This window comes from Armigeres subalbatus, chromosome 2 (assembly GCF_024139115.2).
Source record: "Armigeres subalbatus isolate Guangzhou_Male chromosome 2, GZ_Asu_2, whole genome shotgun sequence".
Classification (NCBI taxonomy): Eukaryota; Metazoa; Arthropoda; class Insecta; order Diptera; family Culicidae; genus Armigeres; species Armigeres subalbatus.
Genome location: NC_085140.1, coordinates 195,088,790 through 195,115,636, shown reverse-complemented (window position 1 = coordinate 195,115,636; position 26,847 = coordinate 195,088,790). Strand labels below are relative to the sequence as shown.

The 26,847-nt window shown below is 41.4% G+C and overlaps 4 protein-coding genes and 1 long non-coding RNA gene across 8 annotated transcripts; 3 read left to right on the top strand and 2 right to left on the bottom strand.

Annotated features, from left to right (window-relative positions):
• The first annotated feature begins 4,163 nt into the window (after nt 1–4,163).
• LOC134209471 (uncharacterized) lies at nt 4,164–5,138 on the top strand. Its single transcript, XM_062685453.1, has one exon. It carries the CDS (start codon nt 4,164–4,166, stop codon nt 5,136–5,138), a length of 975 nt encoding a protein of 324 aa, XP_062541437.1.
• A 10-nt stretch (nt 5,139–5,148) lies between these two features.
• On the bottom strand, nt 5,149–6,472 carry LOC134209470 (uncharacterized). The gene is made up of 2 exons (XM_062685452.1): nt 6,341–6,472; nt 5,149–6,286 (listed from the first exon to the last, which is right to left on the bottom strand). The coding sequence occupies exons 1-2, from the start codon at nt 6,470–6,472 to the stop codon at nt 5,213–5,215; spliced, it is 1,206 nt and encodes a 401-aa protein (XP_062541436.1). The 3' UTR covers nt 5,149–5,212.
• A 4,831-nt stretch (nt 6,473–11,303) lies between these two features.
• LOC134215697 (uncharacterized) lies at nt 11,304–12,265 on the bottom strand. The gene is made up of 3 exons (XR_009980276.1): nt 12,028–12,265; nt 11,583–11,965; nt 11,304–11,482 (listed from the first exon to the last, which is right to left on the bottom strand). It is a non-coding gene; the product is annotated as an uncharacterized LOC134215697 (long non-coding RNA).
• A 310-nt stretch (nt 12,266–12,575) lies between these two features.
• Nucleotides 12,576–14,066, top strand: LOC134215696 (PRA1 family protein 3). Its single transcript, XM_062694828.1, has 3 exons — nt 12,576–12,729; nt 12,804–13,252; nt 13,538–14,066. Exons 2-3 carry the CDS (start codon nt 12,823–12,825, stop codon nt 13,672–13,674), a joined length of 567 nt encoding a protein of 188 aa, XP_062550812.1. The 5' UTR covers nt 12,576–12,729; nt 12,804–12,822; the 3' UTR covers nt 13,675–14,066.
• A 5,902-nt stretch (nt 14,067–19,968) lies between these two features.
• Nucleotides 19,969–26,416, top strand: LOC134215695 (uncharacterized). 4 transcript variants are annotated; one of them, XM_062694827.1, is made up of 4 exons: nt 19,969–20,914; nt 20,991–21,803; nt 21,903–22,002; nt 26,287–26,416. In XM_062694827.1, the coding sequence occupies exons 1-2, from the start codon at nt 19,972–19,974 to the stop codon at nt 20,993–20,995; spliced, it is 948 nt and encodes a 315-aa protein (XP_062550811.1). In that variant the 5' UTR covers nt 19,969–19,971; the 3' UTR covers nt 20,996–21,803; nt 21,903–22,002; nt 26,287–26,416. The 4 variants fall into 4 exon arrangements, with proteins under 4 accessions (XP_062550811.1, XP_062550808.1, XP_062550809.1 ...); XM_062694824.1 differs by having other exon boundaries at nt 19,969–21,803; XM_062694825.1 differs by lacking the exon at nt 26,287–26,416 and adding an exon at nt 22,330–23,198 and having other exon boundaries at nt 19,969–21,803.
• Nucleotides 26,417–26,847: the final 431 nt, after the last annotated feature.

The following is a 26,847-nucleotide window of genomic DNA, read 5'->3' as shown; positions in this document are numbered from 1 at the left end:
TATAATTAAGCAGGTATCTCAAGCATACCACATCGTTATATTGCTGCATGATTGAGTGTTTAATTTTGATAAAATATCGAAAACAAAAGTGTGCATAAAAATTGCCTCGCCATAACAAAAAGGTGGTAGAGAATTAACACTGTTGTTTATAGTTTAGAACCAAATCCAATAGCCGCTATCGAAATTGGATTTATCTCACAATCCATACGTTAAACCTAATTTCGGAAGTGGTGCGCTGTATAGCACATCACCAAATGAAAACAGCGCACCACTTCCGAAGTTAGGTTTAACGTATGGATTGTGAGAAAAATCCAACTTTGTTAGCGGCTATAACTCGGCTTTGCACTGAATTGATAATATGATTAAAGAACTAGTCGTCCTTTTTTTTTTCTAACAGTGTACACTTGCGCCCTTCAGAAATGCGCCATAATGTTTTTGACAACATCCTTTTCGCCTAAATTCCACGCCCGGCTGTCAACCTATTTGTCCCGTTGCAAATTCCGAGGAATTTTTCATGCAGATTCTTTGCAATTTTCCAATTCGCTTTCGTTGTTTCTAGGAAATTTCTAGGAAAATTCTGAAGAATTTCTTATGCAATATCTAAATAAGTTTCTGTGAATATTTCTAAGATTTACCCGCGGAAATTCCAAAGAATTTTGGAGTGGAAATGTCGAAGTTTTTCAAAAAATTCAGACCATTACTTAAGTGGAATTCCTTAGATTTTTAGAGAATTTCAAAAGATTCTTCCTGGAGAAATAAAAAAATCAAAGAAATGAACGCAATAAGAAATCACGACGCCCATCCATGTAGCGCCGCTGGCTACAATAACGATTCTAGGCATGAAGCCAAAAGCACCGCTGCCGATATTCGGACCAGCACAGCACCATTCCTAATTAGCCATGAATGGCTGTACCTTCTAGTCCATGAGTTTCCACACGTCCTAAAGCAATCTGGAATACTTCTGTTATTGCTTTTTGCATTGAAACTTTTCGTTTCGTCACTGAAACCATTGACACTTGTCTTCAGCGACTGCTTCCGCGATAGAGCATTTGCACATTTTATTCACTCATACATCTATATTGCTGTCAAAATGTGCATTTGACAATTAAATTTTCAGCTAAAAGCTCTATTTTTCGACACCGATGCACTCACACAACCAATCGGCATCAGTTGTCAAAAAATCAGGAGTACCAACTTGACCACTATCTCCTTGTCGCCGAGTCTGGCGTTGAGTGCTCGGCGCGGAAACCCAAAGGTGGGAATAAAATTTTGGGGCTTATGCGCAATATTTCGTTTGCGTCCATTTCGCACAAAGATGGTGTATTCATTGTTTTCAAAAGTGATGAAGTTTGAGAATAGAAAAAGATTGTATTAAAAAATAAAAAATATAATAAAAAGTCTACGTAGACTCTTGGTATAACCCCCATCCCCCTTCGTGGACAAACGTAGACTTTTTCGAAACCCCCTCTCCCCCCTAAAGAGTCTACGTGGTTTATGGACAGCCCCAATATAGTCGGCGTACACGGTTAGAAAAAAGTACCTAATTTTATTTACTTTTTTTCTCTTGCATCTCCTTCCCTCTTCCCTTTGTTGTCATAAAATGAAGAGCAAAACCACTCAACAAGGGCATTAAAGTGTGGGAACCCAACGTTGAGTAATCTCATGTTTACAAAAGTTGAGTGAAATTTACCTAATTTTTGGATAGTTTCTATTTAAAATTAAGTATATTTTACTTAATATTAAGTGAGTTTTATTTAATTTCAAGAAAAAATTACTTAATTTTGGGTTCCCACACTGAACCCCCGATTTGAGTGAAAAGTACCTAATATTAGGTACTTTTTTCTAACCGTGTATATAGCATCAAGTTACACGTAAAAAAATTTAATGTTATTTATTATTAAGATTCCTAATACTTTTTTGCCAAAGTAGGCGCTAAATGATATGTATAAGAAAAAACTTATACATCGCATTAGTCACATACATTTCAAAACTTATACTTTTCATTAACTTATGAATGTTATTAGCTTTTTGATATGGGATGATTCATTAAATGGCATAATAAAGAGCATTTTATTTTCGAATGGTTATTTGCCATAACATATAACCGAACCGAACTTTCTTCCGAAGTTTTATCTGTCAAACTACGACGAATTAAGTACTTTCCATTTTCGATATTCCACTAAGAGAGCTTAATATATTTTTCTGTCAAACTAGTTGATGCGTTGTTTAGTGCATCTTTAGGCGAGTCCAGCGCACTACTTCCGAAGTTGGAAAAGTTGCCTGTATCTGGAGAATATTCCAACTTAAATATTTATGTATAAAAAGCGGTATAAATTTGTTCCGGATAGACAATAACTCAAATTTGAGTAAATTCAATGTTCTCAATTTTGCGTTGATTAAGGTCCACTTTGGATAAATTAAACTCGGCTTTGAGTTGAGCCAAACTACGGTTTTGAGTAGAAACAACCCACTTTTGGGTAGTTTTGGTTTTCAGTGCACGCTCAATTTTGATTTTACTCACCGGTGAGTAGTTTTTTATCCAGCATTTTACGAACGCTAATGGCCGCCACAATCAAGCTCAGTTTTTGGTAGGGTGAAAACAGTTTGAAGTTTGGGTTGTGTCGTCTGACACAAAAACGATAAGTTTCCATCATCATTATGATTAATTCATGATGATGATGATCGCTACGATGTCAAACGACACAAGCCAAACGTCAAATCGATTGCACCCTACCAGAACATGAGCAAAGTTGTGGCGGCCATTACCGCACGTAAATTGCTGGATTGCTGTCTCTTTTTTTTTCCACAGAATTTTTACTCACTTTTTATACAAAGTGAATAAAATTTATGTGGAAAAAAAAACGGCAATACAAAACTACTCACTATTGTGGATTTACTTGACCAATGGATTCGAAGGTCGGTTCACTTGCCTATTTCAAACGTTCTCTTTTCCAGCAAGGTTTGCCAAACTCAATAAATGTTTGGTAGATTACCTTGTTTTTTACTCCTTGTCTATCAAAACAGATGTCAAAACATCGGAAAAAGAAAGAGAATCCGAGGGAAACAGCAAAAAGCACGTGGCAGACTTGTCAGTTTTGACAGATTTTACTATGAAAATGGGTGTGAAGGTGAAAACGGCGATTTCAACGACCGTTCAAGGAGCGACTATTTCGAACGGTCGGGTCCAATTAGGGTATCTGACAGTTCTTGATTTACCACTAACAAAGCGCATGTGTGTGAGTACATGTATCGTACACGCCTTGTTTTCATAGGGAAAATTTAACCTCAACCACGCATCAAAACAAAAACAAATGTAGAAGTTGTGCGTGAAATAAAATTTTAATCAATTCTAATTTCTTTTTGAAAAACATGTAACGTGCGCGGTGCGTTTTTGCAAGAAAAACAACATAAGCAACGATGAGCATTTCTTTTCTTTCCCAGCTGTACGGAAAAACAGCACGGGAATAAACAAATTACTGATTTCGTGACGAGCAGCAAGGCGGCCACTTGCTTGTGGGCTCAAAGTGGTACGTACCAGTTCAAAGATTTGCAGCCAGCACTTCGTTAGTGGCCATCCAGCGCATCTTATCGAAGTGGACAAAGTAGATTGGGTGGCGTCTTTATGCCTAACGGATCTTGATCTCAATATTGGTAAACGAGTAATACCATCCAGTGAAAATTTTGAACCAGAACTCTCTCAAAGTTACTGTGAAGAATCTGTCGGAACTGATGAAAAGGAAGTATCTTTTCCAACAGTAGAGACTTGTATTGATGTTGAGGCCATTCTGGAGGAATTCATTTCAGGCCACAGTTTCGAAAATTCCGCTGTGGAGACTGATTCGGACAAATTTCAGGAGCTCGTTCGCTTGACTGATTGTTGGAACGATTTTGCCATTTCACCGGAATGGTAAATAATTACTGTTGTACTTTAATCATAATCAGTGAGTAAAAAAAATATGTTTGGCTTTATTTCTAGCGATCGTATGGAATTCATCCCACAAAGTGACGATAGCAGTGACAGTATCACAATCCATCAAACTGCTTCTAAACACGATATCTCATCAAATGTGAGCCATTCATTCAAGGAAAACGTGTGTGTACAAACCGATACTAGTTGGATCCAGGAGGCTATCCAGGACAAAAAGCAATTGCAGAAGTTAGAAATGGATATTTCGAAGTTGCGAAAGGAGAACGAGGTTCTTCGACGGAAACTGGCGGAAGCTGAGCTGGCGACGAGGTACACCGTTTTATCGTTGGAAGTCGATGATAAAAAATGCAAATATATCACGGGAATCGCATCAGGAATAGTACTGCGTCAGTTGTACGAAGCTCTAAAAGACGATCTACCCATGTTTGAACCGGAAGATAAGGAGAAAGTGTTTGTTTTAGCCCTCAGGAAAATCAGGTTAAACGAACCGTTTCAAACCCAAGGGCTTATGTATGGCATGCATCCAAGCTTGGTGTCGGACAAGATATTTCATGTTATCCACTGCATCTATCCGTTTCTGGCAGGGTTGGTACGGTGGCCACCACGAGAAGTTTTACGAAAACACATGCCGCATGCGTTCCGACAAAAGTACAACGATCGAGTGACAGTAATCTTGGATTGCTTTGAAGTTCCCATCGAGACACCACGAGTCGAAGAGATGGTGGCAAACGCAAACGTTTACAGTTTTTATAAGCATCATAAAACCATCAAAGTACTAGCGGGTATCACTCCAGATGGTTGCTATTCCTTTATTTCGGAGGCGTTTGGTGGGAGAACATCCGACAAGCAGATCACTTTGATGTCCGGGTTCCTCGATCTCATCGAGGAAGGCGACTTTGTTTTAGCAGATCGAGGATTCTTGATCGAGGACCTACTGAGGCAGAAAAAAGCATCAATTAGTATTCCTGCGTTTAAGAAGACAAATCGACAACTTGAACCTCTAGATGCATGTGATTCAAAAGAGATTTCTGCACTGCGAATCCACGTTGAGCGCATGATCGGATCTTTGAGGCAAAAAATGTTGATTTTAACAGATATTATACCTATAACTTTATTGGAACGTTGGAATTCAGGCACGCCAGCATTAGACCAAATCATCAAAATTGCCGCAGGAATCGTCAATTTGTGCCCCAGTATTGTTCCCCAATAAAACAGCCTGATTTTTGATTTCGTTTCAATAACTATTTATTTTTTATTCATACTGTTTCGGATATTTATATTGCCTTACATTGGTTCAGTGTATGCTTTGTACAATAGCTCTGGAAGTAGGACTTGTTGGAAGAAAAGTGATGCTTTTTTACGACATGTCACCCAAAAATCATCATTTCGTTTAATTTGGAACAGATATTGTTTCTGAGGCGACCATATAAAGAAATACCCAAAACAAGCATTCGCTAAATGTACCTGCATTAGGGCTTGATAAAAATATTTGTGGTTTGGATTAAGTCCAATATTACCATCTGCTGTTCTTATTATATACGGATCGGTCATTTTTAAAAGAGCGTCTGTAAAATCTGCATTGTTTTTTCCAGCATATGGACATTTGATCTCAATGGTTATCTTACCGTGACAATCACATTGGATTATTCCATCTGGCGAAGCACCCAGGAAAGGATATTCGGGGCAGATTATCAGACCGCTTTGCAGTTTAACAGAATTGCTGTGACAATGTGCTACAGAGTTATACAATTGGTCATATGCTCGAGATTCGTTTTGTTTTCCATACCGCATCGGTGCCGTCTGGAATGAGGATTCCTTGTTATAGCAAATCTTTCGAATGAGTGAAATCGAAGGATTGCTGATTTTTGTGTGGCAACTTTCACGTAGCACCGAAGCTGTGATACGTCCAGTACGAAAAACCATCCAATGAACACTTTGATTTGGTGACATAGTCATTTCAGTTATTCGGAGCAGCTTATCAGCATCTCTCGCCATCGCATTGTACGCCGATTGTGTCAATGCATGAAGCTCCGGTTTCGTCATCGTACGATAATTTATATCGAACAGATTTCTTAAATCGTACTCTCTGAATTCGTTTTGGAGCTGATTTGCTTCCTTGCATGAAGTACACAGGAAACAATCGACTCCACAAAACGAATGCATGGCTGCAACTTGCACACCTTCCTTCTGGAGGTTTGTCAACAGATTTGCATACCTGTCCTGCATTGGTGCCAAAACTGGTTCCCAAGTGCGTCTAATTTTTCTTCCAAATGAAATTTCTTTTATTTTTTTGTACAAATTGCCTTGTACGTTTGCTGGTGGTTTATTCCAATATGCTGGCAAATCAGTAACCGATATCTAGAATAAATAAAAAACTTTTAGATGCGATTTTGTGAACGTTGACCAGATTACCTTCTTGGCCAGGAACTTCTGTCGAATGTCGTCAAGGGCAAACAGTGTGGCATTAACATGGGAACACGTCTCTAATAACCCTATAGCACAATCACAATGCGCCGATATGATGCGTGCGTCGCCGTGATCCATTATGATCCATGGATTCAATGGGCGCTCACGAAGGCTAAACGAATGCAGAGCTTTATCACGAACTACATAAACATTTTCCTACTTTCTGCCCGGCACATGTTTTACCCAACCCTGCTGGAACCAGAGATTGGCCTCCATGCCTTTAGCACTATCTTTAGCAGCTCCAGTAAACGGATTGGGCTCAACAACCATGTAGTTATAAATTGCTGCAAAGCTCACATTCAACGGTACATCCATCGGTGTTGTGCTAATCGAATAAGGATCTTTGCCACACGCTTTTACTTTATCTGCATATCGTCTCTTCGCTTCAGGGGCATCCTACAAAATTAGGTATTTTTGTAGAATCGTGATTGAAGTTTTATCAAGTTTTATGTGAAAACTTACCATTTTTTTGTGAACGGCTTCCGGACTACATTGCGATATGATTTTACTTTGACAGCTCTTTGTTTTCATAGCGAAACAAGAAAATTTTGTGGTAAAATATATGGCAACTATATTTAACACTGGGGTTAGATTGCCTTACACGCTTACTTCATTTCACCCAAATATAGGTGAAGAGTACCTAAAATCCCCAAAAAGTGCACATACCTAGATATGGGTGAAGTTCCCTTTACCTATTTATGGGTAAACCTAGTTTACTCATATATAGGTATTTTAAGAGGAGAAATTTATTAGTTAATTTCACCCAAATTTGGGTGAATTTTCAGTATTTGTTTTGTTTGAGACATTTCTAATTTTCTTATATTTCAATATTATAAATATAATTAAAATAAACCGTTTTCTCGAAAAAGTATCATATGAATTTATTCAAATATAAATATTATAATTTTTATTTTTGACTAGCTAAAGTTAAATATAAATGACAGACGACCTGCAGTTTTAGGAGTAGTTGACGGGACAATCTGCTAGATTAAAAACGCTGGAATCAGGAATATGCCTGTGTAGGTGATAGGCATTTTATGCTACTGGCAAATTCCGCTGGTAACAAGATGTTTACAGTGCTGTAAAGAGGACATGGTCTTAGTAAAGGAGTAAATCATAATCAAGGAATTGTCGACTAGAGAACTTTTTGTCACACGTGAAAGATTAAACCGAGCTTCGGTAACTATACGGCGCAAACCGTTTCGCCCAAAGGAATCAAGCGGCTTTGTGGAACTTATGGAGAAAATCAAATTTCCCTAGTCGATCATTTCTGTTTCCAACTTAGAATAATCAAAACTTACCTCAACGGCATCTGGCAAGAAAGGTGTCTAATGATTTAGTGGATACCAGTAGGCAGATTCGAGCTGCGAAATGGTGAGTTGACATCCGGGAAGGGGCGCCTAACATAGCTCTGGTCCTCACAAGTTCCAATACTCACGCTTCCACGGGTCTTCCGATGACAATTGACCGCCAGCTAAGGGTTGCGTACTTAGCTGGTAGTGCAGCCTGGGCACTGTTGTCCTTCTGACATCAGCTAGAGTGAGAGGGTGCGTACTATGGGGTCTGCCTAGGATGTGGTGGGGTTCGACAGTGGGCTCTGTTGAACTTCTATAAAAAGCTGCATGTGTCCCCAAGCAGGCCCTATCAAAGCGACCGTGTGCCGCTCAAAGCGCACTAGCCTAGTCCTGGTGTTGGGTGGGACTTTAAACAAATTTGACCCGACTGATCGAGCGTCTGTCCACCAAGGAGGTGCGGCTCCAACAGCGTCTGTTCTGGCATCCAGCGGCTGAGTATGAAATGCTATTCCCCGGAAGCTATACCTAAGATGGCAGCCCCATCCCGGTGGATAGGGAACCTTGGGCCAACAACCTACTGTTCCCGAAACATCAATTTGTTCGAGAATCCGATAATGAAAGAATACGGACTGATTTTACGGCGACGACTCTTAGCGCGAAACAACGGACACGAATAGGAACATGGAACGTTTTAACCCTAGCCCAGCAGGGTAAATTGGCACAACTTGCCAATGAGGCACGCCGCATGAAGCTTGAGATCCTGGGACTGAGTGAAGTCCGTTGGCCAAACTTTGGAGAACACAGAACGCCGTCGGGACAAGTTCTGCTATACTCTGGTTTACGAGGTGAACACGCTCCCCGGCATCGCGGAGTTGGCTTCCTACTAAGCGCTCAGGCACACTCTGCGCTTATGAAGTGGGAACCTATAAGTGAAAGGATAATCGTTGCCAGATTTAGAACACGGGTCCGAAACCTTACTATAATCCAATGTTATGCGCCAACCGATGCTGCCGATCTGCAAGACAAAGAGAACTTCTACAGTCAACTCAATGCCGCCGTAGATAGAATTCCGAAGGGTGATATCAAGATCTGTTTGGGCGACTTCAATGCGAAGATCGGATCCGACAACTCGAACCATGAGCGCATTATGGGACGCCATGGTCTCGGAGAAATGAGCGAAAACGGAGAGCTGTTCGCAGAATTTTGTGGTAATAACGACATGGTGATCGGTGGATCGACCGGTTCACAAGGTCACGTGGGTCTCTCGTGACGGCTTTACAGAAAATCAAATCGACCACATCTGCATCAGCCGAAAATGGAAACGGAGCCTTCTTGATGTACGGAATAAACGTAGTGCCGATATCGCGTCTGATCATCACCTCCTCATTGGCGAAATACGCCTGCGCATTGCGCGGATTCGTCGGCAGGAGGAAAGAGTTGGACGACGATTCAACACACGCCGACTGGAAGATGCCACGGTGAAACGGTCCTTCGTTGAAGAACTGGAGACACGTGCTGCAGATATTCCGGAAGGTGGCAGCGTGGAAGACCAATGGACGGCCATCAAGAATGCCTTCATCGCCACCAGCGAGAACAATCTGGGCGAACTACGCACCCAGAGAAAACAATGGATCACCGATGAGACCTGGAGAAAGATAGAGGAGCGAAGAGAAGCCAAAGCCGCGATAGAGCGATCGAAAACCAGAGGAGCCAAAGTCTTAGCCCGTCAACGATACACGGCTCTTGAGAAGGAAGTAAAACGCTCATGTCGACGGGACAAGCGAGCGTGGGCAGACTCTCTGGCCGACGAAGGAGAGAGAGCCGCCGCAACCGGGGACATTCGCCTCCTCTACGATATCTCACGACGCTTAAGCGGGGCGAAGATGAATGCAGCGATGCCTGTGAAAGACGCGAATGATCAGTTATTGACCGACCCAACTGACCAGCTGAAACGCTGGTTCGAGCACTTCGAACAACTTTTTCAAGTGCCAACCAGGCCATCACCACCTCGGCATGATCTGCCTAGGATCCGACGTATAACACGTGTCAATACCGAAGCTCCATCACTGCTAGAGATTCAAACAGCCATCCAAAGCATGAAATCGAATAAAGCCCCAGGGGTCGACCGCATATCAGCCGAGATGCTCAAAGCTGACCCCATGACATCCGCTCAACTACTGCATCGTTTATTTCGTAATATCTGGGACACCGCAACTTTCCCGGTCGACTGGATGCAAGGTATCTTAGTGAAGGTGCCCAAAAGGGTGACCTGACTGTATGCGATAACTGGCGAGGCATTATGTTGCTGTGTACCGTTCTCAAAGTTCTGTGCAAAATTATCCTAGCCCGGATTCAGGAGAAGATCGATGCGACTCTCCGGCGGCAGCAAGCCGGATTCCGTGCCGGAAGATCCTGTGTGGACCATATTGTCACGCTCCGCATCATTTTGGAGCAGGTCAACGAATTCCAAGAGTCCCTTTACTTGGTATTCATTGACTATGAAAAAGCTTTCGACCGTCTCAATCACGAGAATATGTGGGGCGCCCTGAGACGCAAGGGGTTCCTGAGAAAATCATCGGCCTCATCGAAGCACAGTACGAGGCCTTTTCGTGTAGAGTGCTGCACAATGGGGTCCTGTCCGACCCTATCCGGGTCGTAGCTGGTGTGAGGCAAGGATGTATTCTATCACCGTTACTGTTCCTCATCGTAATCGATGAGATTCTGGTAGATGCGATTGACCGTGAACCAAACCGCGGGCTGTTATGGCAGCCTATAACCATGGAGCACCTAAACGACTTCGAATTGGCGGATGACGTTGCACTACTCGCGCAACGGCGCTCTGATATGCAGAGTAAGCTCAACGACCTTGCCGATCGCTCCTCCTCGGCAGGTTTAGTCATCAACGTCAACAAAACCAAATCGTTGGATGTAAACACGGTGACTCCTTCCAGTTTCACAGTAGCCGGGCAACCAGTGGAGAATGTTGAAAGCTTCCAATATCTTGGTAGCCAAATGGCGTCAGACGGCGGTACCAAGATCGACATAGGCGCACGGATCAAGAAAGCAAGGGCTGCCTTTGCGAGTTTAAGAAATATCTGGAAAAACAGGCAGATAAGTGAACGCACCAAAATACGAATTTTCAACTCTAACGTGAAATCTGTGCTGTTATACGCTAGCGAAACATGGTGTGTATCAGTGGAGAACACTCAACGGCTGCAGGTGTTCATTAACAGATGCCTGCGGTATATAATTCGGGCCTGGTGGCCTCACAACTGGATCTCAAACAACGAGCTCCATCGTCGTTGTCACCAGAGGCCGATAGCAACAGAAATTCGGGATCGGAAGTGGGGCTGGGTCGGCCACACTCTACGTAGGGGCGGAAACGAAATCTGTAAGCAAGCATTAGACTGGAACCCAGCGGGACATCGCAGCAGAGGCAGACCCAGAGGCTCATGGCGGCGAAGCCTCAATAAAGAAATAAAAGAAGTCGACCGAAATCTAACCTGGCAACAGGTTAAAGCGATAGCCGGGCATCGCTCAGGATGGAGATCTTTCAAGTCGGCCCTTTGCACCACCGGAGGTGTACAGGATCCATAAGTTAGTAAGTAAGTAGGCAGATTCCGCATTCCATGGTTTGTGTCGGGGCTTTCGATGGGCTGTCAGCGCAGTAAATAGGCTGCTTGATTGTGGTGTCTCGGTTGCTACTGTATGCCTGCGGTGCTCGCTAGCCCCTGAATCAGATCGATGGTTTGCTGTTTCCGTTGTTTCTCGGTGCCCGTGGGTCATAACCACACTGGAGATACATAAATAGATAAAAATAAACGGAACATTATAAATACTAATCATTGGTTATATATTAATTATACTAATCATTGGTTTAATCGTATACGAACCGTCTGGGCAGCTTTGGTGTGAATTCGCCAAATCCTGTTGCCGCTTGGATTAGCACTGCAGGAAGTACAACTCGCCCGTTATGTCGTGCAGGAGATGTTCCACCCCGATGGTAGAAAGCACCGCTAATATTATCGTTCCGATAGTAGTCTTATAGACAGTCGACACTAGCCGGAAGGAACGGCTTCAGTTTTTCACGGGAACAAGTAGGTTTATAACAGCCTGCAGAGATGTATTTGCTTATACCGGCGGGAGGTGAAAATACTTCCCACAAGCAGCATAGATGAAAAAAGACAGTTTCCACCGGAGGTAGTTGCGGAGGTTGCGGATGTAACAGCTGCAAACCCTTCAATGAGCGGTTTGTAGTTCCACGGCTGTTGGTGTTCTAACGGAAATAGAGGAAATCGTGTCATAATGGGTTAGAATCGTGCAGCACCATAAGCTTACCTGATGACGGGGCGCGGGCGCGTCTAATTGCTGCTGAATCCGACATCCAAGATGGGTGTATCGCGACATTATGCTTATTTTCGATAGTAGTTTTTCCACTGCAGGTGGGGTTTTGGGGTTGATTACTCGCTAACTAGTCTTCGAGTTACGGAGTGTAAAAGATTTTAGGGAAACTGTTCCAGTCCTGAGGTCTGACTGTTACAGACAACAACACTTGGTTTGTTGTTCTGTGGATTACTTATCGTTCTGGCGTAAATGTTTATTTTTTCATCCAAATATGAGTAAATAAATTTACCCATATATTGGTAACGTCAATTTAGCAAGAATATAAGTAAAATTTACCGATTTTATCAGTACATTTCACCCATAATATAGGTAATGTATACAAAACCCAAATATGGGTAATGAAAGTACCCATAAATAGGTAAATTGATCTAAGCGTGTATAGGGAAAATCCACGTATTGAGTAGAAAAAAATGAGCGTGTGTGTAAATAACACATCATCATGGTCATCATCGAATGAGTCATCGTCATTTGCCTGATGCTTGATGATGTCAACGTTGTGTCATCAATCCAAAGAAGAACAAAACAAAGATTCAATTTTGATTTTCCTTCATTGCCTGTGCAGTTCTTTTTCCGCAGCGAGTTGCATTCTCATCATTCTCACAGAATCAAAGAAAAATAGATTTTTCACATTTCGAGGTAAGTGCTTCATAAAAAATACGAGTACGCTTTATTTTTAGAACTGTGTTGGCTCCGAATACTGTCTTTTCCAGAGCTCCAAAGGTCAAAACCATGACTAGCACACAAACGGGAAGTGGCCTCCAGCTGGCGCCCTTGCGATCGGTTAACGATTTTTTGCTCGAATCCGCTCGTTTCCAGTTGCCAAATTTCCAAGACTTTGAGAAGTGGGGCAACCGGGTGGTGAAGAACCTGCTCTACTACCAGACCAACTATCTGCTAATGAGCGCTGCCGTTTTTCTTCTGGTTGGGCTGATCCATCCCTACAAGGTGGTCCTGGGAATGATGGTCATTATGGCCCTGTTGTATGTGTTTGTAAAGTTTTTCGCTGCCGAAGCTCGTCGTTCGATTGAAGCGGTCAGTGGCCAACAGCAGCCCAACAAGTGGGCCGTGCTGGGAGGAGTGCTCGGATGCTGCTATCTGGTGCTGTTCATGTTTGATGCGGTCCTTATCGTAATGTTTGCCGTGCTGTTGCCGTTCTCGCGTAAGTGACCTTTTAATCCTAAACAGAATCATTCTGTGCGATGATGTCACCCATTGCACACTGGGTCTGAATGCACAGAAGAACGCAAACTCAAACATTGCAATTAGGCACTTATTCCAAATTAAACTAATCTTTTCGGTTTTCTTTCGAATCTTTTCATGAGTACAAGAATGCATGTAATCATGTCATCGATTGTTCAATAATACACAATATTCTTGAAATCTGTATTCTGATACGATACGATGATGAATAACTTTTTAACATAATACATTTGAATGGTTTCAGTGACTTTCGTACACGCTTCTTTGCGATTGCGAAACATGAAGAACAAGATAACCAATGCGATTGAAAGCGTCGGTGTGAAGCAGAGCCCGATGGGACAGTTCCTGGAAGCAATGGGACTGATGCCGGATGCGTTCTAATGCCCTCGTAATCTACTAGTGGCCATCATTAGGCGGTTGCGATGCACCGACAGCCATCCAAAATTCATCAGCGAATAACGAAACCAAACTACTTATAGACAGTTATTACTAAATTGTTTTTGAGAGACGTTGAACCTATGATATTTTCAGCGTGAGATTTTTAAGTTATAAAGGATCTGAATTAATGCTGAGAAGTTGAAGGCATGAATTGTTTGTAAATAAATATTTATCAATAACTTTTATCCTCAAAGTACAGAAATGCACGGCAGCAATCCAGACACTAGTCGTAACCTTCTCTATGTAGGGAATAATATTTGAAATAACGTTTGTCTTTTTCGAATGTAAAACACTTATTGAACAACAATAAAGTATATTTTGATCAATTTAAAAAATGTGATTGTTTTTTTTCTCAGACAGAAAATTATTTTCATACCTATATAGCCAATTTTGGTTCTTTGTATCAGCAAACAAGCTGCAAGTGTGACTTATTAATATTAGCCTAAGTCCTGCCGGTAATGTGGACACATCTGACGAGTTATTTACTACAGCCAATTTTTGTTATGAAAAGCGAGACGAGTTACACCAGAAAATAATGAAATAAATATGAATTTTGGCTCTGTAAAGCAGAAAATACGCCTTAAGCCTTAAGCCTCAAACGCAATACAACGGAATGGCGACGGAAACGGAAAATTTGACAGTTAGCCCATATATTTTCTGTCAAATTTGTTGTTTCCGTCGCCGTTTCGTTGTATTGCGTTTGGGGCTTTATACATAAACAAATTGACCCTTGAAAAAAAAACCCAAATTGATCCACCTAGCGGTGACGATGCCTTTCTCGATTAAATCAAGATATACTGAAGGTGGTAACTTCGTTTTTTCCAATTCCTATCTACCAAAAATGTTGGCAATTTTGTTTTTTTTTTTTTTTTTTGTAAAATAAGCATAATTCATTTGGGCTTATTCTACGAGTCGAGTGACGTGAGGTGAGTCGATTTTAGCAATTCTCACGTTAAGTGATCATGTTATGTTATAATCAAGTTATGACGATCGTGAAATTTTTTTTCATCCATTTTTGACAGAGAAATTATTTCAAGTAAGGTACCCCGGGGCAAGTGGGACCTAAAAAACGCTAGTTCAGCAAAATTGTTAACGCATACTTAGAAAACTGGTTATTTCAGAACATTAACCACTGATACACCATTATATGCTTCCATTGTTGAAGTGTAGAGGTGTTGAAGGCCATTTATTCTATTACAATAATATTGGTAGTGCAAGAAATCAATTTACCTTCAGAATCCACTTACCCCTTCAAACGGGGCAAGTAGGACCTATTCTGTTTTCTACTGTCGAACGAAACTAATTTGAGGATTGTAGATATACTGATCATATTATTTCTGAGTATTAGTATTTCCAGATCATGGATGAAGATTGGTTGCATGTCGGACTTTATTTTTGCAACAAGAAAGGGATTATCATCTTAGCAGATATGAAAACAAGACAACAGCCGATTTACTGTTTATTTGACTGTTGTCTTGTTCTTCATTAGCTTACTTTTGTACCAAATGTTTTAGGTGGCAAGGATCAGCAAATCTTCATTCACTTTTCGTATGAATAAATATTTCTCTTTTTAGAACACAAATTATTACATAAATCTATACTTCAGAAGAAACGTTTTTATTCAGCGATGCGCAGAATTTTTAATTTGTAACAGAACAAAATAGCCAATTTATGTAATAAGCACTTTATTTATCTGAAAATCTGATGCGAAGTTTGAAAATAACAAAACGCAAGACACATTCTATGGACCTATTGTAGAATAAATAGATTATTTGCACTGTGAACAGAAGAATATCGCATAGTTATAGCCATTGCTCTTCTTCATGCGGGAGATAATTTTCAGAATGTAAAATACACATTTGGTAAATAACTGTACAATATTTTTTTAAAAACGAAATCAAGCTGTATCTGATTCAGATTCATATGATATATGAATGACGAAGTTATTTTTCACTAGACAGCCATCTAAAAACAATTAAAATAGCTTTATCGAAAATGTTGTTCAAATATGTCCCACTTGCCCCATGTATGTTAAAATTCAAGGGCAAATGAAACTGACAGATTTTGGCTTCAATTAAAAATTTTGAATCGTTTTCGATGTCACACAATTATTTAGTTGCTCGAAATAATCACTTTTCACATCAATGATAAATTTAGAAACGACTATTTAGTTGCAAATCCATTGAATAAAAATAAAAATAATAGATTTTCCAGGTAGTTCAAAGTCATGATCAAGCAATAGCATTAGTATGGTGCCTTAAATGATTTTGATTCCAAATATTTTTGTGTCGGGTGAATTCGTTTATAGTTCTGCTTCATCTTCCTAGAACATTGTTGCCGTTAAAAACGTTCATCGATTCTTCTGAAGTGGACTTACCCCGTATTTTCACTTGCCCAGGGGCTCCTTATTGTTATTTGTAACACATATTGATATAATTGTTATGACTAACTTGTCGGGTTGGTATATAAGATCATGGGCCTCCAAGACTTCTATAAAAGGTTGGGACGGCAAATGCTGGGTAAAGCGTACCATTGGTACTTCGCGTACCTAAAGGAATAAAATAGACCCCATCTCGCGGTCCTTAGCCTCTTACCCAGCAACTCGTATCCCTACCTCCCCGCGGTGCTGGCCGGGATACGAGCAACCTTAGGGAAGATCGGGTAACCAACCCCGGTGGGAACTATGGTCGTATGCTGACAGGGAAGGAAGGGTTTGCTCCTCTCCGGAGGTGCAAATCTTTTTGAGCGTCTGTTTTCCATGTCAGGATCGGCTCACAACAGCGTGTGTTCTCTATGTTAGGGGCGGCTGATCATCGTCCGAGTGCCAGCGAGGGACTCTAAGTGAAACTGTGCACCATGGTCCACCGGAAATAAGGAGGAATGTGTAGTAGATATGATTTATTCTGTTAAACTAGCAACACTTCTTGACCATTATTAGCTTAGATACAGTACTGTATCCAGTTTTCCGCGAGCGGTAATGGCCGCCAGCTTGCCTGCGGGTTAGTCTCTGATTTGACATTTCTGGAGGTCAACTGCACCCACCATTCGAGCCTTTTGATCAATGAGGTATATAAGAAGGCTTGAATTCACTGAATCAGCACCTTCTTATATGCAACATTGGTCAAAATGCTCGGAGCGGTGGGTGCAGTTGACATCCAGAAACGTCAAATCAGAGACTGACCCGCAGGCAAGCTGGCGGCCATTACCGCTCGCGGAAAACTGGATACCAGTGGTAACTGAACCGTTAAGTAGTGAGGATCAAATAAACCTGTCTACAATTATCTCAAATTAAACTACTTTTATTCGAATATCTGATACTTATTACATGGTGTCAGAAGTAGTAGGAATGTCGTAAAAAAACGGAGGAATCGAGAAAGTGTCGAAAAAACGCGAAAACAAACCACAATAAAAGCCCGATTTGTTTTGTCGCCGTCGGAAGTGGCCACAAAGAAACCGAAAGAAAAAACGAACAGTGGGTAATGTCTGTGACATAACCGCTAAGTGGACGTAGGACTTTACTTGACCATGCCTTTAAGATACATAATATGTCCAAATTTCTCACATCAACTATTTTGGATAAATAATCGGCGTTGCATACCATTCCTTGGCAAAATCTTCTCAACAAACCGACACAGAAATCAAATCTACCTCGAACAAGAATCATCAAAAAGAAATTCAGGAAGTATCTGTCCGGTCACGAAATATTAGCCTCGACAGTGGCAACCTTCCCACTGAAGGACTGCCTGAAATAAACCACAAGTTGGCTCAGCAGGGGATGTAGACTGTATCTCAGCCCTTCCACTGAAGAGCCTTCTAATCCGTGCGATAGCGACTGAAGAAGAACATTATTTTTAACTCTTAGAGCCTTGAAAAAGGCTGTTTGCTTCGGCTAAGTGCAAAAAGTAAGAAAACGATCTTTTCAAATAACCGCGAATTTATGGTGATAGTATAAAAAGACTGAATGCTCTGCGAGCGAATGCACTTTTCTTTTATACCTTATTTTGAATCTTCTCTGCTTCCCAATTGGTGGGCCAATCAGCTAGTGTCTTGTATCCCGCTTCTTTGTCAGCCAAAGCGTCATCATCAACGCGTTCGAGAAGGGCTTCTTCTTTTTTACGCTTGTTGCTCGCTGCTGGCGTCTATTTCCTAACGGGACTTTTCGCTAAATACAGGCCAATAAGCCGGGCAAGCGAGCTTAGAATTGCAGTTCAGGTGGGAAGTACGTGTTCTTTTTTGAGACAACATAGTTAATAGTAGAAGGAAGGAAACACTCGGACATGAGATTTCGGGTGATAAGATTTAGAATTGGTAACATGGGACGATCATTCAGTCACGTTCGCTTTGTGTGCGGTCAGTATCAAACAATGTTTATCTACATATCAATGCCAAAAAATCCAACATTTGATGAAAAATCGATTGATAGTTTATTAATGTTTGAGCTGTTATCGGTGATGATGACGCTTTGGCTGACAAAGAAGCGGGATACAAGACACTAGCTGATTGGCCCACCAATTGGGAAGCAGAGAAGATTCAAAATAAGGTATAAAAGAAAAGTGCATTCGCTCGCAGAGCATTCAGTCTTTTTATACTATCACCAGAAATTCGCGGTTATTTGAAAAGATCGTTTTCTTATTTTTTGCACTTAGCCGAAGCAAACAGCCTTTTTCAAGGCTCTAAGAGTTAAAAATAATGTTCTTCTTCAGTCGCTATCGCACGGATTAGAAGGCTCTTCAGTGGAAGGGCTGAGATACAGTCTACATCCCCTGCTGAGCCAACTTGTGGTTTATTTCAGGCAGTCCTTCAGTGGGAAGGTTGCCACTGTCGAGGCCAATATTTCGTGACCGGACAGATACTTCCTGAAATTCTTTTTGATGATTCTTGTTCGAGGTAGATTTGATTTCTGTGTCGGTTTGATGAGAAGATTTTGCCAAGGAATGGTATGCAACGCCGATTATTTATCCAAAATAGTTGATGTGAGAAATTTGGACATATTATGTATCTTAAAGGCATGGTCAAGTAAAGTCCTACGTCCACTTAGCGGTTATGTCACAGACATTACCCACTGTTCGTTTTTATCAATGCCAAAAAATCCAACATTTGATGAAAAATCGATTGATAGTTTATTAATGTTTGAGCTGTTATCGGTGTTTTTTTATCCAAATAAGATTATGTGAGAGATTTGGACATCTTATGAATCTTTAAAGGCATGGTCAAGCGAAGTCCTTCGTCCACTTCGCGGTTAAATCAGAAAAATTATCCACTGTTAGTTTTGACGCTATTTATGAAAATCACGCTTAAAATTTTATCTCTAGAATATTGGATTTGGCACCCAAGTACAATTTCTATCCCGAAGGGTATTGAAAGCATTGATATTGATCTCTATGATTGGCTCTCTGAAGAACCGTTTGTTTTTGGACTGCATCATGTGGATTTTCTTCAGCCTGTCTCGATTCAGCACCGATGCCGGCCGGTCTCGGCTCGACTCTGCTGCTGCTGCCGGTATCTGCTCAGCATTGCTGCTTTGTCGGGTCTGTAGGGTGGACTGCTGCTGTACTGGCTAGGTTTCGGGTGATTATGGTGGCTTCGATGGTGTCGAGCCGAAAACGCGGTCGGTGCAGACTTCATTCCCTGCTAAAAGGTGTGAGTGCTGTTCAATCGATGATGCGGTTGCTTCGCTTGTCCCGGTCAGAATGAAAGGAAAAAATCGCGTTGCGCTATTTTATGGCTTCTTGGCAGACCCAGCGGCTGCTCATTCGCTGGTGTCTGCACCAATCAGAACGTGGTAATGGAATGATGCAAGAATTACGCGGTACCCATATTTATAGGTTCCCTTGATCTCAATGTTTTTCATTGAAAACAGTTTCATGCCTATTGAAACAAGTTTTTCGGGACTTATCAAGCATGGACATGGAAGGCATACTTGAAATCTGTCGATTGAGAGGCTTACCGCAGGAATTCGTCCACTGAGACGAACGCTATTAACGCTTAAAATCTTTCAACACAGCGTAACGCGGTCGATTTGAATATTTTGAAATGACACCCGGTATAGTAAAGAGAGACGTACGTCCTACGTCAAAAAAACCACATCACACCACCACATTCTTAATCGGTCGGTCGTCCGTCATCGTAGTGTACGATTGTGAAACGGGACGTCGTGAGTGTAAGCTAGAAACGTGTGCACTCACACAGTGACGACGAAACGTCTAGAGACAGAGAGGTGATTCAATGTGAATTGTGATCATGGCTACTAGTGCAGATCGTTTGCCGCAGCCCTTAGATTGCACCAATCTGGCGAAAGAGTGGCCTCGGTGGAAGCAGAAATTCAACATTTACATGATCGCGAACAACAAAACCGGTGAGACGGAGAGGAGTAAAATCGCTTCATTCCTATGGTTGGTTGGTGAACATGGTGTGGAAATCTACAATTCTCTATTTCCTAATAACGGTGATGTGGAAACTATGTTTGGAGGAGTCGTTGCTACTGCCGATGAAGATGACGACAACGACGATCCAGCACAAGAGCGTACATTTGCAGATGTGATTGACGCTTTTGACTCATATTGTCTTCCCCGAAAAAATCTGGCTGTTGAAGCGTTCAAATTCAATTTGATCGTTCAGAAGGAAAAGCAGCCATTTGCGGAATTCGAAACGTCACTACGTACTCAATTGGCGTACTGTGAATTCGAATGCGAATCGTGTCGTGCGTCGTATGCGGAACGAATGTTACGTGATCGGATTATCCTTGGCATCCAGGATAAAAAACTACAGCTCAAGCTATTGGACGGAAAGAATGAACCACTGGTAAACATCGTGGAAATGTGCAAAGTTTATGAAGCCGCTGCGGAGAACAAGCAATTACTGGAGCGTAAGGAAGTGAACAATATCATCGATAAAACCGTAAAGGAGAGCAGTGAAATCGCAGTTTTGAAGTCACCAATGTGCTACAATTGTGGACAACCATTCAACGGGCGCCACCGTCGCTTCTGTCCGGCAATTGATGTTGTCTGCGATGGATGTGGCCGTCGCGGTCACTTCAAGAAGTTCTGCAAGGCATACAAGTACAAAAGCAGCAATCAGATCGGAGACATCAAGAGTCACAACCATACAGGGGGCACGTCGGTTGGAGCTTCAAAACGAGCAGTAGTCACCAATAAAACCCATGTGTTGAATTGGGCAGATGCAGGTAATATTTGCGAAAAGGGTTTAAGTAATGAGCATAATGAAAGTAGGCATTTGAGTACATTCGATTCTTATTATAGAATAAATACGAATACCGTGTCAAGTGGGGGTGCGACCGAAAATGGACCAAACCTGAGAGAGAGAAGCCAGCTCGATGACAGATCGTTTATTTACCATGTCTTCTTCTTGTTCATTTGTGTGGAAACCGTGGAAACACGACATATCCAGGTGACATTCCATTACGTCGTAACCAAAATTTGCTACTTCATTGAAATCATGTGTAAATTAACTGTTTTTAATGATTGTGAACTTCATATCACGGAATGAAAAATATTCTTCATATTACTGGATCATGCAGATTGATGGTTACTGGTTCAATTTACTGAAATCAATATAAAAGAAAGTTGCGAACATAAACCGTCAAACAGATAATTTCGGTTACGACTATTTGAAGTTGCATTGGTGTATTTACTTTTTCCGGTTCGCAGTGACTGGATCGCGGTGACATTAGGATGAAGATAAACAAAGCGAGCTGTCTTCTCTCTCTCAGGACCAAACGATACCTGATCCAGGACATGCCTGTGGATTTTAAACTTGATACCGGCGCAGACGTCAATTGTGTGGCACCCCTGTGTGATGTAAATATCTCCAGCCATGCAACACCCCTGTACCATCTGTCAGACTGGGAGGGTGAGAAATATGTTAATGTTGTGTGTAGCTTTTGAGTGTGTGATTATGTTTATATTGTATGTGGATATTGTGTGAATAATAATAACAGTTTGGGCGACATAAATTACATGTATAAATTGTTTCTGCAAATCATCCGAATACTCCGAATATTGAGGGTTTAACATTGGCGACGAGGACGGTACTTTGAACCTGAAATTCACAAGGTGAGAAAATTATTCGATTCGAAGACATTTGCGTGATTTGTGAAATATTGGATACATATTATTTTTGCTAACACTTTATGTTTGAAATGTTTGTTTTAGTTTGTATTAAAGAAGTGATCGGCGTTTTAAGAAGCTTGAAGGAAATAAAGCTTATCACGAAGGCGATTTTGTTATTGATCCGTCACAAACCAAGTAACAGGTATGTAGTTTGAAGATACGATGCTATTTGAGTTCCACTATTAAAAGTGTCTGAGCAAAAGGCTTAAATGCCGTAGTAAATGTATATGGCTTAAATGCCGAAGAAAACGAATTGATGGATTTATGTTGATTAGTGGCTTAGATGCCGATGAAGATGGATTCAATTCCGTTGGCTTAAATGCCGAAAAATTAGGCTTCAATGCCGATAGTTCAAATTATTGATTAATTAGTACATGGTAGTAAAAGCAAGAGTACTTTTACAGTGGGGCTTAAATGCCGTTATTAGAAATAAAAAAAAAAAACATGTAAAGTTGTAAATATTTAACAGGACGATGGATAAATGGGAAATTCAACAGTTTGCCTTTAAAGCACTGGCACAGAATGAAATTCGAGGCCAGTGGATCCGCTGGAAGCGTAATTTCGAGTACGTAGTTGCCGCTAGTGGAGAGAAAGATCAAACCAAATTGAAATTCTTATTGCTGGCGCGGGCAGGTCCAGATGTCCAAGAAGTGTTTCAATCCATTCCGGATGCTGACGTTGATGAATCTGATGATGTTAGCCCATACAAAGTTGCATTATGCAAGCTTGATGAGTATTTTGCTCCGAAGCATCATGATTCAATGGAGCGAAATATATTCTGGACGCTCAAACCTGAAGCCGGGGAAAATCTTGAGAAGTTCATGCTGCGAGCTCGTGAGCAAGCAAATAAGTGTGATTTCGGTAAAACGCAACAAGGGAGCCGTGATATATGTGTTATAGACAAAATTATATTAATGGCTCCTCCGGATTTGAAAGAAAAGCTTCTCCAGAAGGACCAATTGTCTCTAGATGAAGCGTTTAAGATTGTTTCATCTCATCAATCAGTAAAATATCAAGCTAGCCAAATGGTAACACCGGGACCTTCAGGAGTATCAGCATTCCAGAATGTCGGAGGGAATGTGAACCGTGTTTTTGGTGATCAGTCTGGGCGGGTCGCATTAGAATGCTCTCGTTGTGGTCGTAGAGGTCATTTAGGAAACGACCCAAAATGCCCTGCTCGGGATAAGGAATGTGGTTACTGCAAGCGAGTTGGTCATTTTGCCAGAAAATGCAAAACTGCTAGTTCGAAAAATGCGGTGAGTGATACTCAAAGGAGACAAGATAAAAGGCCAATGATGAAGGGCATTGCTCAGCGCATAAGAACAATTCCTTCGGAAGAAGCTGAAGTAGTCGAAGAGGAAAACCGCAAAGTTTCATCTTTTCCATTGGCGATGGCGATGAGTTTATTTGGTTGAAGCTGGGAGGTGTTATGACTCAAATGCTTATCGATTCTGGGAGTCGCAAAATATTATAGATGGATCTACCTGGAACTGGTTGAAGTCGCAGAATGTCGTAATACGGAATGCTACCAAAAAGTCGATCAGAAGTTTCGCGGGTACGGGATGGATGCCAAGTCGTTGGAGGTCATAGGAATGTTTGACTCTACTATTCGAATTCCTGAGAAAATTGTCAATCGCAGTGCGATGCAAGATTTTACGTTATACGCGATGGAAATCAACCGTTGTTGGGGAAAGAAACGGCCAAGGAGCTAGATATTCTACGATTAGGGTTGCCGGATAAACCAAATCAAGTTGCTCAGGTAGGTTGCGTATAATTTTGTTCATTAGACAGTTATTCTAATTCTTGTGTTTTAAATGTCCAAGATTGTTGTTAAGTCGTCTTTTCCTAAGATGAAAGGTATAAAACTTCACATACCGATAGACAAATCCGTAACTCCTGTGGTGCAGCATGCTAGGAGGCCGCCGATAGCTTTATTAGTGCGTATTGAAGAAAAGTTAGATCATCTTGAAGCTGCTGATATTATAGAAAAAGTAAATCAGTACAGTGACTGGGTCTCACCGCTAGTTATCATTGTGAAAGACAGTGGTGATTTGCGAATATGCGTAGATATGCGCGTTGCGAATCGTGCGATAAAGCGTGAGCATCACTTGATGCCAACTATAGAAGACTTTCTTCCTCGTCTGAAGTCAGCCAAGTATTTTTCTAGGCTGGACATAAAAGATGCTTTCCACCAGATCGAGTTAGATGAATTGTCTCGGCCTGTAACAACTTTTATTACTCATCGGGGAATGTACAGATATAAGCGGTTGATGTTCGGAGTTTCATGCGCTCCGGAGATGTTTCAAAAGATAATTGAGCAACTTTTAGCTGATTGCAAAATTGCGTCAATTACATTGACGACATTATAGTTTTCGGTGCTGATGAGGAGGAACACAATCGGTGTCTACAGAAGGTTTTGGCTGTTCTACAAAGCCATGATGTGCTGCTCAATGATCGGAAATGTTTATTCAAAGTCACTGAGTTAGAATTTCTAGGTCATCACGTTTCCAGTGAAGGAATTCGACCAGCTGAGAGTAAAGTAGAAGCACTTCAGAGTTTCAGACCACCACAAAATGTTGAGGAGTTAAGAAGTTTTTTGGGACTCGCAACATATGTTGGTAGATTCTTGCCCAACCTAGCAACTATTTCGGCGCCCCTTCGAACTCTTACTCGTAATGGAACACCCTTCGTTTGGAATGAAGAGCAAGATACCGCATTCAAGAAATTGAAGAACATGATTGGCGATGTTAAACAGTTGAAATTTTTTGACAATAAATTGCATACTCGAGTTATTGCTGATGCCTCTCCTGTTGCCTTAGGAGCTGTATTAGTGCGATTCCAAAACGCGTTCGATGATTCGAATCCTTTCATCATTTGCTATGCAAGTAGAAGCTTATCCTCTACGGAACAACGTTACTGTCAAACAGAAAAAGAAGCTCTTGCATTAGTGTGGGCCGTGGAAAGGTTTTCCATGTATTTGATTGGTCGTGTGTTCGAGCTGGAAACTGACCATAAACCTCTGGAATCACTGTTTAAGTCAAGTTCTCGGCCATGCCCTAGAATCGAAAGATGGGTTTTGCGTTTACAGTGCTTTACCTTCACCGTGAAGTACAGGAAAGGTTCAACTAATATTGCCGATCCCTTATCGAGATTAACAGACCTTCGGCCAATGGAAACTAAAAATAAGGAACAAGAAGACAAGTTTCTTGTCTTGGCAATTTTAGAATCAACTGCCATTGACATCGGTGAAATTGAGGAAGTTTCTATTCAAGATGCAGAGCTAACCTTGATAAGGGATTCTCTTCGCTGCGGTACATGGAACAGGCTTGATACAAAGGCATATGAACCGTTTAGAAATGAACTTGGTCTCGTTGGGGAGATCGTCGTGCGTAATAATAAAATGGTTATTCCTGTAAGTTTGAGGAGAAGATTTATGGAGCTGGCACATGAAGGGCATCCAGGAGAATCGGCAATGAAACGGAGAATGCGTGATAGAGTTTGGTGGCCTGGAATGGATAAGGAAATAGCTAAATGGGTGGCTTCTTGTGAAGGATGCCGACTAGTTGGGTTGCCTCAGAAACCAGAACCAATGCAAAGGCGTCCATTACCATCTGAAGCTTGGGTAGACGTCGCGATTGATTTCCTGGGACCACTGCCTTCAGGGGAGTACCTGTTAGTCATAATTGACTATTACAGTCGTTATAAAGAAGTTGAAGTCATGACAAAAATAACAGGCAAGGAAACGGTTAATAAATTGCATACAATATTCAGACGATTGGGTTTTCCTCGCACAATTACACTAGATAATGCCAGACAATTTATCAGTTTGGATTTTAGCGAATACTGTAAAACAAATGGCATTCACTTAAACTTCACAACACCGTATTGGCCGCAACAGAATGGAGAAGTGGAAAGACAGAATCGCTCTTTATTAAAACGTCTTCAAATAAGTTCAGCTTTGAAGCGTGATTGGCAAAAAGATCTAAACGAGTACCTTATTATGTACTATTCTACTCCACACTCCGTTACCGGTAAAACTCCAACTGAGCTTTTGTTGGGTCGTACCATTAGAACTAAGATTCCGTTCTTGAAGGAAGTTGAAACAAACCCAATAACTGAAGAGTTTCAGGACCGTGACTGGAGTGGCAAATATCATTCAGGTCATCATGAAAATGAAAAACGGAATGCGAAGGAGTCCAATCTAAAGGAAGGAGATAAAGTTGTGATGCAAAACCTTAACCCTGGAAACAAGCTGAGCACCACGTTTGACCCAACCGAATGCACGATAGTGTCGAAATCAGGAACACGTGTTACGGTGCAGAATGAAATGACTGGGAAAACTTATCAACGCAACTCAGCACATTTGAAGAAGATCATCGAACCTGAAGAACCACGTCGAGTTTCTATGAATTCTTCTACTTCGCAGGATATTCAACGGAGCGATGCTGTGGCCGAGACCTCCAGCAGCCGAGATCATCTGGTGACATCTCAGGAACTGGATCAGCAACTGCAAAGCAACCTAGCGACCTATGAAAGGCCAAAACGTTCTAGCCGACGTCCTATGAAGTATGATGATTACGTGGTGAATGAGGACTCTTCCGATCCTTGAGAAAAAACGAGATGTGGCACCCCTGTGTGATGTAAATATCTCCTGCCATGCAACACCCCTGTACCATCTGTCAGACTGGGAGTGTGAGAAATATGTTAATGTTGTGTGTAGCTTTTGAGTGTGTGATTATGTTTATATTGTATGTGGATATTGTGTGAATAATAATAACAGTTTGGGCGACATAAATTACATGTATAAATTGTTTCTGCAAATCATCCGAATACTCCGAATATTGAGGGTTTAACAAATTGCATTCCGTTAAATATTATTATCAAAATGAATATTCCGTTTTCCAATAAACGATCTTTCAACGTAGTTGATTATAGTTCCAACAAAGTCGAAATACATGGCCAGGTCAATCTAAAATGTCTGGATGAG

What these genes read in the sequence shown, in the direction of transcription:
- LOC134215696 (XM_062694828.1), top strand. Translation starts at nt 12,823, where the DNA reads ATGACTAGCACACAAACGGGAAGTGGCCTCCAGCTGGCGCCCTTGCGA. An exon ending in CGTGCTGTTGCCGTTCTCGC is followed by an intron (nt 13,253 to 13,537) that starts GTAAGTGACCTT and finishes GAATGGTTTCAG; the next exon opens with TGACTTTCGTACACGCTTCT.
- LOC134209470 (XM_062685452.1), bottom strand. Translation starts at nt 6,472, where the DNA reads ATGGATCACGGCGACGCACGCATCATATCGGCGCATTGTGATTGTGCT. An exon ending in AGAAGTTCCTGGCCAAGAAG is followed by an intron (nt 6,287 to 6,340) that starts GTAATCTGGTCA and finishes TATTTATTCTAG; the next exon opens with ATATCGGTTACTGATTTGCC.
- LOC134209471 (XM_062685453.1), top strand. Translation starts at nt 4,164, where the DNA reads ATGGATATTTCGAAGTTGCGAAAGGAGAACGAGGTTCTTCGACGGAAA.
- LOC134215695 (XM_062694826.1), top strand. Translation starts at nt 19,972, where the DNA reads ATGGCTACTAGTGCAGATCGTTTGCCGCAGCCCTTAGATTGCACCAAT.